This window comes from Brassica rapa, chromosome A05 (genome assembly GCF_000309985.2).
Source record: "Brassica rapa cultivar Chiifu-401-42 chromosome A05, CAAS_Brap_v3.01, whole genome shotgun sequence".
Lineage (NCBI taxonomy): Eukaryota > Viridiplantae > Streptophyta > Magnoliopsida > Brassicales > Brassicaceae > Brassica > Brassica rapa.
Genome location: NC_024799.2, coordinates 16,391,949 through 16,406,653, shown reverse-complemented (window position 1 = coordinate 16,406,653; position 14,705 = coordinate 16,391,949). Strand labels below are relative to the sequence as shown.

Below are 14,705 nucleotides of genomic sequence, written 5' to 3'. Positions count from 1 at the left end.
AGATTACATACGAAACAGATGGGCCTATTAAGTATTTAGTAGGCCAATGGGCTAAACTTAGAGGCACGTCCGTTGGTAATGGTGACAAGCTTAACAGATATTCTTATCAGGTTTTTCTCTAGACATGACACGTTTTAGTCACAATTTGATTACGTAATCCAAACCCGATTTAATATTTTGATGGCCTTTGTTTAGGCATCGGACATATTATCCGGGATCAAGATTTGATCTGAGATACGTTTTGGATTCGCTCCGAAAATAAAATATAACTTTTAGGTTTAGATCTAATTTGGATCCATATTTTTAAAATATATTAATTTCATTAATATTTATATTTGATATATTAATATCTATACATAAATTAGTCTTATAATATTATATATTAATTTTTATAATATTATCAACACACATATTTATATATATTTATAAATTTTGTATAAATATTTAATTTGTGTATTATTTGTAGAATTAGTATTTTAAAAGAATATTTTTGAATTATTTTTATGGATCCGGATTCCAATACCCATGGATAATGTTATATTTAGACGGATATCCAGAAACCACGAATACAGATATTAAATCTACGAATCCGATATATCTGAATCCAGATCTGGGTATTTAGATCCGTCTCAGATCTACTTTGTTATTAAATCAGATCTAGCAGTTGCCCATATATTTTAAAATGGATTTAGTTGAATCCAAAGATATGTATGCCCAAAAAATAATGTTAGTAATTTAGTGTCATAATTTGACTTGACTATAAGAATATGTTAAATGACAAAACAACCATTAATGAAAAATCTTAAGAAGAGTAAGAAAGTTAATAGTTAATTCGTTTAAAAAAGAGCAATTGCACCTGATATACACGGAAAAAAGATTAATTCGTCGGGTGGTTATGTACTGTTTCAGTTTCTATATATTTCAAAAATAACCCTATATATAGGTGTTCGTACTCTGTATCGGCTACGATATAGGGAGCTAAAAATTCAAGATGTTTCTTTAATAATGAATGTTGTATACTGTAGCAAGTTATTGAATATATCAAACACTGCAAAGAATCCATCTTCTCCATTATAGCGCACATTACTAAAGTAACAAGAAATTTTTTGCGGAGTCTACGAAGAACAGCTCTCGATTAATAACCGGAAGAGGATTCTTGTAGTTATGGTTTCAGCGTGGTTTATTGACTGTTCAGAAGAACCTGAAGAACCAGACATGCAGAACATTCCGGAGATGATGTTTGCCGGCGGCGAAGAACCAGTTGGGGTTCGAATTCTTACTTATCAATCATCCAGTGCTCCACAACGCATCTTGAATGCGTTAGACGAAGAGGAGGTTGATATTATTAGGCGATCTTCATTTGGGAAGTTGATAGAGATAGCCGACAAACCTGCATTTTACGGAAGATTCGCGCGATATATGTTATCAAGGCAGCTGAAGACAAAGAAGAAGTATGAAACTTGGTTCCGATTTGCAGGTAAACCGGTAAGGTTTTCAATTAGAGAATTTGCGATTGTGACGGGATTACCTTGTGGGAAATTCCCGCAGAAGTCAAAGATGAAGTTGAAGGCAACAATAGCGGAGCAAACTTATTGGCCATGTTTATTTGGAAAAGTTGAAGTTGTTACAGTGTCTTCTGTTATTAAGATGCTCTACCGCAAAACGGTTAAAGACAGAGACATCCGTATTAGATATGCCTGCTTGGCGTTGCTTGAATCAGTTCTTCTTCCAACTAGTCTTAATATGAAGATATCTAGAGATCATGTTGAAGCTATTAAAGATCTAGATGCCTTTTTTCGTTTCCTTGGGGACGGGTAGCATTTGATATGCTGATGTCTAGTATCAAAGAGAGAGATGAGATAGCTTTGTCTCAAAACACTATCGCATTAAAAGGATTCGCTCTTGCAATACAGCTTGTAATGGTTGCAGCGGTTCCGGCGTTGACTGAGGTTGTGCAAGATTCGTGTTCTTCATCTGATTCTGATAGTGAAGATATTGATGGAAGTGGGCGCGATATTTTTACGAAGAAACGGACCCTCAATCCGGCACATGCACGGTATTTGGACAAGAGAACTGATGTAAGTCATTGTATCTCCCAATATTAGTTGTTTGTTGTCTATATATAGTAGGAACTTGCAATTGGCCATATATCTTATATTAGTTCTTATTTCATATTTGGTTACAAATTTTTTAATGCAGCCCTACTGAATAACATATTTTTCATTGGGTGAAGGTTATTGTTCATAGCATCTTGGTTCAAGATCCGGAGCGACCTATTGATGAGGCCATTTTAGTTCGGCATGATGAAGTTCATGATTCAAGAGTTGATAACTTGGTCGAGGCCATCAGGCGTTACCCCTGTTCGGAAACTCGATAGGCGCTATACGTGCGCTCGGGTTGGGCCTAGCGCCTAATGTAAAAATCGGAGATTAAGCGGGGATTACGCGGGGCCTAGTTTTAAGTTTATTTTATATTTTTAAATACGTATATATATAATATGTAGTTTATGTATTCATATCCGAGAAAGTTGCGGTGGCATAGTGGTAACGGTTCTACCCTAATGTCCCTCAGACCCGAGTTCAAACCTCCCTTCCGCCTTATTTTTTGCTTTTTTTACCAAAAAAATAAATGAGTGGCATTTTTGTAAATATCTTGTCGTCTTCCTCATTAAATCATTAGGGTTTTCTGGGTTCTGCAATTTTTCTTCCTCGCCGCCATTGATTTTCTTCTTCTAATCTTAACTATTGTTGCTGTTTAATCACGATTTACACATAAAAACAACACATTAGCTATCTATTAAACGATTTCGAGTATCAGAATGACGAAAAATGAAGATTCTTTTGTACCAGCCGCCTAGTTCGCCGAGTTGGGATCAATCACCACGGCCAGGGACCGCCGAGCGTTTAACCGCCGCAAATCCGGTCACGGCGGCCGCGTTTTAGAACAGGGGGCGTAACTATCAATTCAATAATTTGTGTTTCCGCGGTGGGCTTAGAAAGATTGATGTTGTTCATATGCGAGAAAAGGTCAAATCATCTGCAAAGTGTAAGAGAGCAAAGAAGGTTATTACTACTTCGGCGGAAGCTGAGAACAGTGTAATCGTTGACCTTGTGCTGGAAAAAATTAAACCTCAGATTGATGTACTGGAATCCAACATTAAGATAGGTTCATCTCGGGTTGATGCTATAGAGGGGGGTGTTCGTAAACAAGTTGAGACGTTGTTGGGTAAGTTTAAGGGAGGAAATGCTTTCATCTCTTAAGGATATCGTTTCAGACGTTTGTAAAGACCACCTTGCTGCGCATAAAGGCCCGGGAAATTATCAACCGTCTTCTCCGACAAATGTAATCGTTCCCGGATGTCATACCAGCCATGTTGCCGACGCAAATGCAAAGACAATAGAAAACGTTCTACGTGACATTAGTCAATACTCTACACCTCCCCGCTCGAACCGTATATGTGAGGTACCAATTATGTTCACATAACTTTTTTTAAATTTGTATAACTTTTTATTCCATGTCTTATGAACTAACTACTGTTTTTTATTACATTCAGTCCGTTAATCCTACTCCGACGAAGAAACACCAGGTTGAATCTGGCTATGTATGTGGAACTCCGGTAATTCAGTCAGGTGCGCAATCAGCTAATAGCGAGAATCGATCTAGGCAACAGTCATTCCAACATAAGTTGGTAAGATATTTGAACTGTTATCGGTTTGAATTAGTGATCTATATTATATGCTAGAATAGTTTTAATTTATTACATTTATTGTTCTTCTAAATCAGACTCCGCAAAATAACGAAGACAACATTGCGGATGAACCTTCGTTTTCGCTTGGTCTAACTCAGGAAGAACATATTCAAGAAGACATCCCTATTTTGGGAAAAACTTGTCCTGACCATGTACATTTGTCTCACACGAATGTGGATGACAATATTGAAGGAAGTTCATCGTCACGTAGAAGTAAGAGGCAAAAGACGGTTCCATCGGGTCTTGTAGAGGATTACCTTTGTGGACCTCATTTACTGTCAAGGGCTAGGGAATCTCAGAGGAGCATATTTGCGACATTTGATACTTCAGAGTTGGTAAGGAAGTTCACTAATCTGGAGTTCAAAATGAAGTCAAATTTGTAAGTTTAGTTCGTTCTTTGCATTATATTCAGTTGGAAATATTGAATATATTACTAAATGTTCTTTGCTTTTGGTTTTTAGTGTGATCAACGTTGCTGGTTTAACTGTGTCTAGAAGGGAAATTCTTCTAATTTGTGAGAGGCAAAGAAATTACACTACCAAGGTATTTTCCGGATTATAGTAGTATTCAACTATATATTATGGTGGTATATTTGTTCTTATATTATCTATGTCTACAGGTTGTTGATATTCTTATTAGAGTTTTACGGTCGGTTATTTTGCATCAGTTACCTTCCGAAGGTTCACAGAGTGCTGAGTTTCTTGATACCAAGTTTGGTGCTGCTATAATGAAGAACTTTCCCAAGTTCCTTAAGAGTAAGAACAAGGAGTCCTACATATTTCGAAAATCATTGAGTGGTATATTCCCAACCAAAGAAGCTCCAAAGGTTAATCCAAGGAAGTATTATTTTCCTTCAAATGTTGGGAACAAACATTGGGTTGGTATTTGTTTTGACACTGGGGCTGGGACTGTCACCATCCTAGATTCATGCTTTGCATTGCACAAGCAAAAGGCGTTAGAGAAGATAATTACTCCTGTCATACAGATGTTACCGTATCTTGCTAGATATGCTTATCTTGACATAGAAACTGATCCGGTTATTCAGTGTTATGATGTTGCTAGGCCAAAATCAGTCGCCCAGATTAAGAATGAAGCCGATTCTGGTTTGATGTCTTCGCTATTTATGGCGAGTCACGCTCTATATGGACCAGAAGCTTGTAAGAATATTGGTGATGATGTGCTCGTCGAGGAAAGTAAGAGTGCAGCAATACTGGCGTATGAGTTCAAGGAAAAGTTATAGGGTATGCTTGATGGTGAAGTGTTTGTTTTACTAAGTTTCCTCTTTAATTCTTGTAATGAGTTGGACTTGTATAAGTGAGACAACTTGTATGTAATATGTTGCATGTGTACGTTTTCTTTGGATTTTCAAACTCTGTTATGTTCTTGTACTATTTTCATGTATTATATTTGGCTGTGTTAAATTTTTTTTTTTAATACTTTTCAAAGAGTTGAGGAAAAAGCTATAATTTAACATTATTGTATAAATGGGAAGTAATCCGGTTTTAATAATAGGTTGATTCAGTTCAGTTACCTGATTATTGCATATGACCATCCTATTTATGTTACTAGAGGAAAATATTCTTAGTTTTGATTTTGCAAATACGACAACAAGTGTTGTTGTTGATGTTTACAAGTAGTGCACGCGTATAGAAAGTAGTGTGAGTTGTCTTATCTTTCCTACACAATTTTCAGCTATGTGTCTGTTCTATCAAGTATCGAATATCATCATCATACCTATAGTAGAGTCGGCAACTTTGTCCTTCAATTATTTTAGTGGATGAATTATTGGTTTATCTTATCCATGGACTTGTTACCAAAATTCGTCTATAAATTTCTATACTTGTTTACAAGTTATCATCCATTTAATTACGGCCAGAAGGGAGCAGTGGAATAGAGTAATATTGTTAAAAATGTTGGTTTAAATACTTGTACAAAACTCGGTTTCTAATTCCTCCTTTATATTTTGTAGATGGCAATTCCAATGAGTGTAACTTTACATCACGGTGCATGGCGTCGTGCCGACGATGGACATTGGACTTTCCATAGGAACCCAAGTGATCTCGGCTATACGGTTATGGTCAAACCAACTGAGACGGTGGAAGATTTGGAGACCATTATCCGTGAACGCTATAAATTGAAGCCTGAGACACCCATGGTACTGGCCTATCACCTACCTGAATGGATGCTTGAACCTGAGGGAACTCGTACACCGCCTATTACATTGACAACTACCCCACAAGTTGAAACGATGATGCAAATCCGTTCTTGGTGGTCTGAACTAAAGCTATGTGTTTCTTCGGGTGCTGAAAATGTGGCTCATTACCAGTTTCTTTGTCAAACTACTTTCACTATAAGTGGTGCAACCTTTGTATTCAAAGGTTAGATATATAGTACTTATATTGATACTTTCTTTTAGACAATATAAAAAAACTACATTTATTAAAAAAAATTGTTTTGCTAGGTTATAACGAGAAAGAACTTGTTGCAAGCAAGGAGGTCCTTGAGGAATGCTGTAAAGAGGAAGAGATGGTTCCAATCTACAGGGCTCATCAAAAGAGGTGCGCAAGGTTTGCCCTCCATGGCTACATAAGCTGAAGGTTTAAAACATTTTATATGCTAATATTAATTTGTAAGTTTGGTTTTTTTAATAACTGGCTAACAATATATTTGGTTAGGTTCGGGATCTTCTCCCTCTGGGTCACAAGGGTAGAAGTTGAGGTGGTGAATGTGTGTGAAACAATTTCGGAAGATTAAGCATGCTACTGTGGTTTGCGAATGAAGTTGTATTTCCTTTGATCTTGTTATCTGAATAAATGTTGGTTGTTGTTCTTAAGTTTCTAAATTTCCTGGTTTTTTTATTGGTGTGTTTTGAAATTTCTAATGTAATGTATGCTGGAAGTATTTATGTAACATATTTAAAAATCGTGTTTAATAATTGTCAGTTTGGAATGTAATATATTTTATGAAACAAATATCTGAACTGCAACTCTATAGTATACGACTAATATAGGACCGTCATATAATATAGAATAGCGTTTAATATGCATCAGTTTTGAACGACAATATTATTTGATCACCTATGAAATTAGTAGTGCATGTCTATAGTATAGGACTAATTATGGTAATATCATGTTGCTGTATTAGTTTAATTGGAAACCCGAATGACATACCTTTCTTATTAAGGCGTAGAACAATTTTAAACAATTACCAAATATTCACACCTATATGAATATTTGGGTCCATACATTGGGAAGTAACTTGTTACGATGAATACTACACATTTGTGCTATGCTATAATATATACTTAGTCTCACTTATCATATAATATTACAATGCTGGCTATAAAACTTAGGCTTTCGTACTAAATTCCCATATACTGGATATGATTCACTATAGGTCATTGTATATTAGCTATAATAGCCGATGGTTTTCTTATCTATGTTTTCATCTTATCAACTTTAACGAAACAAAGGGTACGTCAGTTACTATACATAGTAGTCTTTAACGACTCATATATTTCAAACTTAGACATTGGCTTTTATTTATTTCATAATATCAGGAACAAGTACAACCCTGCCTCTAACCGAACATGGATACAAATATTTTACAAAAGCATGTTTAACTTTTTTTAGTATTTCACAATCCACCATTCTTATCAAACACCTTCATCATCCGAGATAAGCCAACTTTAACTTCATGCACTTTCTTTTTATATCGCCCCTTTGCATGTGGCTTTGTTATGACCCACGCCTTTACAACGTCTACACACATGTCTCTTCCTTGGGGTCTTCATCTACGAAAAGAAAATTGTGTAAGAGTTTCATATTATTTAAAAAGTTCAAGGTAAGCTGCTTACCCTTATTTCTCCAGTAGACAAGATCCGGCTTTTGCGAGGTCTCCCTGGTGGACGACGATTTGTGGGTGGGCATATTTGGATGGACTCACTTTCACCTTCTGTCCCTTCGATACTTGGATTGACCTCGCTGCTTATAGGTAATATATTCCCGGCATATGCAGCAACTAGAGTGTCAATAGTGTAAAAATCGGAAACCAGCGATTCAATACTTGATTTCTCTTTGATTGCCGCCGCAATGGCATGGGGGCAAGGAATGAGGAGCGTCTGAAATGAGAAACAGCTGCAAGATTTGGTGTGTAGGTTAACATGGTAAGATATTCCGTCTTTGTCTTTTACATCGAACTCACCAGCGTTAATCTGGCAAACAAGCATCCAACCGCTAATTTCAAAATTTTCTTCCACAATACTGGTCACACGTGGAGTTAATCTAAGATTGGGATGTTGTGTTACATCATGTCTTTCTGCGTACCATTTCATCAGTTTAGAACGGATGTACTCGACCAAATGTAGTATCGGATACTCTCTTGCATTTCGAAGAACAGAATTCCATGTCTCTGCTACATTGCTTGTCATGAGGTTGTACCGATTTCCAGAGCAATGAGCACGGGCCCAGTGCTCTAAACCGATATCTAATAGGTATTCAGCACATGTAGGATTTATGTTCTTTATTTCATTGAATGTTGTGTAAAACTCGCTGAGTTGAAAGGCCATGGCTGCCTTGCCCACCAAGTAACTGAGATGTTTGTTTTTGAAATAAGTTTGGATGTTGCGTTTCAGATGTAAAATACAAGCGCAATGCTTTTCTGCTGGATACACCTTCAACCATATACAATACAAATTCATATTATTATATTTTACCAATAAACATGTTTTACAAAAACACCTTTCTCTATGTAAGGAAGTAAATGTTGTGACATATTTATATATAAATTATAATGTATACCTTTGAAATTGCTTTGTATATGGATGAGTGTCTGTCTGAAATGAATACAACATTGTCCTCGTTTGGAATGAATTGCAAAAGCATCTTTAGGAACCACTCCCATGCATTGTCATTTTCACCGTCAACAATTCCCACCGCAATAGGGAAAACCTGGTAATTTCCATTCTGAGCTGAAGCGGTTAGTAAGCAACCAGCATATTTCCCTCTCAAATGAGCTCCGTCAATTATAATAACATTACGCATATGCCTGAATCCATCAATACTGGCACGAAGAGCTAAAAACATGTATTTGAACCTATGACCGACTCCAGCATCGTATATTGCATGGATTTCGGCTAAAGTCCCTGGATTTGCTCTACTAATCGCTGAAGATACTCCGGAAGCAATTTGTAGGATGTTGCACATGAGCCTTTCGCATAGTCTAGGGCAACCTCACGAGACCTCCATGCCTTCCAATATGATATCCTAATATCGTGATCTCCTAGCATTAGTTGGATAATCTCATTAGGCTGTGGTCCACTAGCTTGACCAGCAAATCTTGTCTTTATTATCTCTCCAATGACGGTATGGGTCGCATGATCTTCATATCCTGCGGTAGGTTTTTTTATTATTCATGTATTGTAATCTTTCAGGATACCATATGTAAGAAAAATTGTTTACTATTTCGTTATTACAAAGACATTATTTATATTTTATTTCTATATTGTCTTTACTCGAAAGTAATATATTTGTTACGCACTTGGCCTGATTCGGTTAGTATGGTATACTAAATTGTTTGTTGTATACCTGCACGTTCGTCGACGGAACATGTATGGTCCAAATTTAGTTTCCGAACTTCATATTTTTCAACATTCTTCAGTTTTACTGCATAAACTCTCCAATTGCAAGTTAAACTTATGCACTGAAGAACCATCCCATCTGGTAATGAACGTGAGTTTTTAAACCGGAATTTACATCTCAATGTGTAAGATGCCATTTGTTGTTTGAAATCAGCTCTATTTCTGAAAACCTTTCCCACATATAATTCCTCAGAATTATTTGTTTTGTTTCCTACAATATTCGGATTTGGTGCCTTTGTTAGTTACTAATAGGGAAATATAAAATAGGATAACATATTTTACATTCATATTTTCACATTACAAACTTCCACAAACATATTAGTTCTGCTTCGGTGATGTTCAAACAAGCCAAAATACGATATTCTTGAGCCAACTATTTCACAACAAAAGAGGCAACTTATTTATTCTAATAGATTTAAACATGCAGTTCTTAAAAGAAGGGACGAAACACACCGCTGCCCTCATCCGGGTCAGAGCACGAGCCATTCAAAGCTTCTATGGGAACATCTCCATTGCTTGGTACTTTATTTCCAAGAGTAAGGGTTAGATCAAGGGTAGGTTCTGCCTTGTTGGAGTTGTCCTCTGGAGTTGGGTCAATAGGAAATTCCGAAGATCCTGCTTGGTTTATGTTTACCACTGCTGTAGAGGAATCACCTACACAATCGACAAAAATAAAAAACTTGAGTTGAAAATTTCTATGATTCACAAAAATTCCCAATGTTTTTTCTTTTACTTTACCTTCCATAACAGCCGGTCCATTGTTTGATAGTTCCATACCAATTGTTGCGATATCTTCAGCCGGAGGCGCAGAAGTGATGATGATGTTTTCGTTCAAAGCATCTGAAGAAGCGGTGGTCGAGCCATCATCATCGTCGATGATGATTATTGTTGCTGGTTGTGGGGCTGCGATTCTACGATTTGGAGCAAGAGGCAAACCAATCACACGTTCAGTTGGGTGGGTTGAATGTGCATAGTACACTTCATAGTCATTTTCATGAGCGGCAATTCCATCCCAGTATTCCTCTTCCTCCGTCATGTCTCTCCAAACATTTAGCGGCTCCACTTCTAGAGGGGTTGAATGATTCAGAAGAGATGCTGGTTGGCCAATTGGGATTGCATATTGTATTGCAACTCCTCAATAGTCATCGGTTCACCATAGAGCATTAGGAATAAATTAAAAACATTAGTATTTGCTATATAGATTAAATATAATAACAAAAAAAATCGTATATAAACCGGATGTTCTTGTATCAATTTCAACTATTACGTATATCAGTCACAAGTGAAACAAGTGATTTATAAATCAATATATTACTTTAATATCACATTTCTAACGTTCTGCATATATATTACTGAAGAAAAAAATACTACTAGTAGTCATTACGGTTTAATTAGTACTACTATTAGTTAAGAAAATTAAGTCTCCTATACCTTCATCATTTTCACCATAGTAGAACTCTTCTTCCGGTGAAATGGTACCGGCTTCTGCCATAGATACAACATCGTCGACGGTTAACCGTGAAAACCCTGTTGCCTCTTCTGCTTGGACGTTGTCATTAGGCAGACCATATACCATTTCTATCTCAAGAGCAACACGAAATACAATGAGGAGTTGTGGCTCATTGAACATTATTTCTAATATGTGTTTGCTACATACGATCGGATGGCCTCCAACCAAATCTATGAAAAAATAAATATAAAATCAGTTAACCCTTCACATATGATTTTAAATAATTATTATGGACTAACCAAGAATTGCTTGCCGATGTTGGGCTTCTAATACGCCCTCTTCAAGGTAAGTTGTATCACCTATAGTGAAAGGCGATCGACGCAAGAACTCGTACCTTGCAACTAGTTCAGGTCCACTAGTTACATAGAGTACCGCCTCAGACATGTAGTCTCTTACACTTGTCAGAATCTCAACATCCTTGTCACAGGATAAGGTGATCGGCGGCGTTTTTGGACCATCATGGACAATCATCCAGTCAGGGAGTTGATAAGTCAAGGCAACGGGAGTTAGTATCCCGAGATTTAACCTTATACGAATCAACTCGACCAGACCATCAAAGGATTTGTTGTTGGTTATTATGATGGCTTCACCGTGATAATAAGAAGTTACCTCAAACGACCAATATCCATTTGAATTTTTAGTCCAAAGCCCTAAAGAGAGCTTTACCAATCTCCCCATCTATACAAAATCGTTTAAAAAATTTACACCAATGTCATATACTTGTGTATGGAAATCTAAAATAATCTAAAGCAGCAAATAATTTTTCTTTATCAGTAAATGATAAACCCTACAACAAGGAAAAAAATTTTGCTACCTTATTTTAACCCAATCTCCGGGATGGAACAAAGAAAACTGGATTTGGTGATGCTTCCTTATATCGCCATACTGATCTGGGAGAGCATGTATTTATAGCAATTATTGGAGGAGAAGGTGAAGTTACTTACACAATATCCAGCTAATACGCAAGTGTAGTCTGCACCGGCTTCCTAGTGATAGGCATCATGATTCTATTATAGGTTACAAAAATATCTCTGACAAATGCAATATTATATTAATATACAACATTCTCGAATTGTTCCTTGCAACAATTGCATTGTGAAATTGGTTTACATGTTTCGGTTTGTATAATTTATTTGACCAACATGTAAAAACCGATTTGGTACGACAATTTATCTTATTAATAGTAAGCAATTAAAATCGGTATGGTAAATGTTCCACTATCATATTGTCACGGTACAAAACGGTTTAAGCACAAGGTATTACTTTTGTAGACTTTATTTTTTATTCATCACCTACACACTTTTGATTTTGATATTTTATTGTCCTTTTTGATTAATTTGACCGATCTTATGGTTCTTAAACCTTGCTAGTTCCTATGATTTCAACCCGTTGGTAACCATATTTCCCACTTAACCAGAACTGTAATCTCCCATGACAAAAAATTTCGTAAATAGTATACCCACATTACGTTTCATTCCCCAAACAACGTACTATTGATGTCGAATGTTTTTTTTTCCTCTTTAAGCCTTCCAAGCAAAATGTACTTCATTTTTGATTCAAAGGTCATTTTCTATAATAAGTCAAACATTTCCTTTTATTGTACAGATACTTTCCGTGACAAAAAGAAAAAATATTTCAATTTTGTTTTTTACATATATTTGTCTTCGTTACTACATAAAGCAAGCTTCGAAAGCTCCGATGCGCGGGAGTATAAGTGAGACAAACTGTCTTTTCTTCTGACAACAACTGACAATCATATCTAAAATAGATATTCCCTACCTACGATACCGATATAGCCTACATATATATCATCACGTTTTCCGCGGGACTTGAATGTAAATTCACATGCTTCTTCCTGTCCGACTACCTAAAGAAAGTTGTTTCTGCATGATTTACTAATAATCTTGTGTTTCGTGTTTTTCTGGCCAATTTGGCCTTTAAAAAAACAATGCAAGACAATGAAATTAAATAAATATCAAAACAGTAAACATATGGCGCGTGTGAAATTTAAGGTTGGTAAAATGACGATATTGCCATGTATAATGGAGGATTCGTCTTATGTGCCGTAGGTGACGTACAATGTTGTAGCTGGCATTAGAGATTTAGTTTGATTTGTTGGTTAAAATTTTCTAAACGACAAGTGTACGACATAAAACTAAATAAATGTTTTTTCCACCATTGTTGTTTTTTTTTCATTCTCTCTTTTCTTCCTCTGTTTCTTTTTTATTCTCTAGTGAATTCAAGTAAACTAATCAAATGTGAGTGGTCTTCATATGCTAAAACCTCTCAATGTGTGATCCTCTGTTTTTACCAAAGTGCTCCAAATTAAACAGGAAATAAAAAAGTCTAAGAATTAATGGAATTTTTTTTTATCTTATTAGAGGATAAAACACAATTTTTGCTTTTGAAAATAAAATGGCAGAAGGATACAATTGGGTATATGTAAAGGTGTGTGACTATTGCATGTTCAAAAGAGAGAGAGTAATAGACAATGGAGAGAGAAAACATGTTAGAAAAATTGAAACTTATTGATCTACTCTCTTCCTTCCTTTCTATATCTGATAAGATTTTAACTGAGATGATGGTGGGATCATTAGCGAAAAAGATGAACACGGCTGTGTGCATTGTGCACCTCGTTCCTTCTCATTAATTCAGTGCTTGTCAATCTACGCATAACCAGCATTGAAACATTCAAAAGTTGAACCAGATGCTGTAGATATTTTGATTCATGAGGTTGTTTACTTCACCAGCCCTCGCATGATTCTTCCTAAGTTCTAGGAGTGTCGAGCCGTTACAATGATCCTCCGTAGTTTCCTTGTGCAAATCAACGAGCGAGATCTATCATACAAAACCTCATAGTGTGAAATGTTGGGGGACAATTAACGACATGATTCAATAGGGTAACTGATTTTGTTATTTGATATTATTAGTTCGATGTGTAAATATAATATATATTATCCGCACAATAGTTTTAGTATCCCAGCTACAATATATATTAATTAGACAATAATTTTGGTACCCCAAACATAATAAAATATTAGCCGAACAATATTTTCTTACAATATGGACAATATTTTTGACAGTAGTTTTGGGTGTTAGTTATTTAGTCAGATAAGTGAAATATTATATTTTTCAGCTGCAGGTGCATAGGACCTACGTAGCATGGAATCGTTGGTGGTCATGCGTTTCGTGCTTCCGAAGCGGAACCGGAAACGGAATCGCTCGGAATCGCTCGGAATCGTCATGGAATCACGTTTCGGATAGTGAGACGTTTGGAACCGTAATGGAAGCACGCGATTCAGGATTGGAAGCGTCGATGGATAGTTGACGGAAGCGTCGATGGATATATGTTCAAAAAACTGAAAAATTATTTTGGGCTTTTAAATTTTGATTTGTTTTGTGATCCAATTAGCCCATTATAATAAAAAAAACCCTAGTTACCAAATAATCTAAAAAGATTAAAACTCTTGAGATTCAGTTACCGTAAGAAGCAGTTCTGATATTTCTTCAAGTTCAACCTTTTCCAGATTCTGAGAGAAGAGAAGCGAAGGTACGTAACTCATATATATATAAATAATCAGTTATTGTGCTTTGTTTGATGTGTTGTCACTTGTTTGTCTTTTATGCATGTGGTTTGCATATTCTATTGTTTGATCGTGAGTGTACTAAAGTCATGGCTGCACTTTTTTGGTTTTCAATTTCAGTGCAAGGAATATTTTAAATATAGTATTATTATAAGTTGCTTTGTGTACGTAGCTTTGTGTGATATTGTTGTAGTCTTTTGTAATTTTATATTTCATATTTGTATT

At 36.0% G+C, this 14,705-nt stretch overlaps 1 protein-coding gene across 1 annotated transcript; it reads right to left on the bottom strand.

Annotated features, from left to right (window-relative positions):
- Positions 1–7,586: 7,586 nt before the first annotated feature.
- LOC103874898 lies at positions 7,587–8,952 on the bottom strand. Its single transcript, XM_009153321.2, has 2 exons — positions 8,548–8,952; positions 7,587–8,420 (listed from the first exon to the last, which is right to left on the bottom strand). Exons 1-2 carry the CDS (start codon positions 8,950–8,952, stop codon positions 7,587–7,589), a joined length of 1,239 nt encoding a protein of 412 aa, XP_009151569.2.
- Between the last annotated feature and the right edge of the window lie 5,753 nt (positions 8,953–14,705).

Bases quoted from the DNA above. Each gene is read 5' to 3' on its own strand.
- LOC103874898 (XM_009153321.2), bottom strand. From the start codon at position 8,952: ATGTGCAACATCCTACAAATTGCTTCCGGAGTATCTTCAGCGATTAGT. The intron at 8,421-8,547 runs GTATACATTATA...ATATGGTTGAAG, and splicing joins TATACAAAGCAATTTCAAAG to GTGTATCCAGCAGAAAAGCA.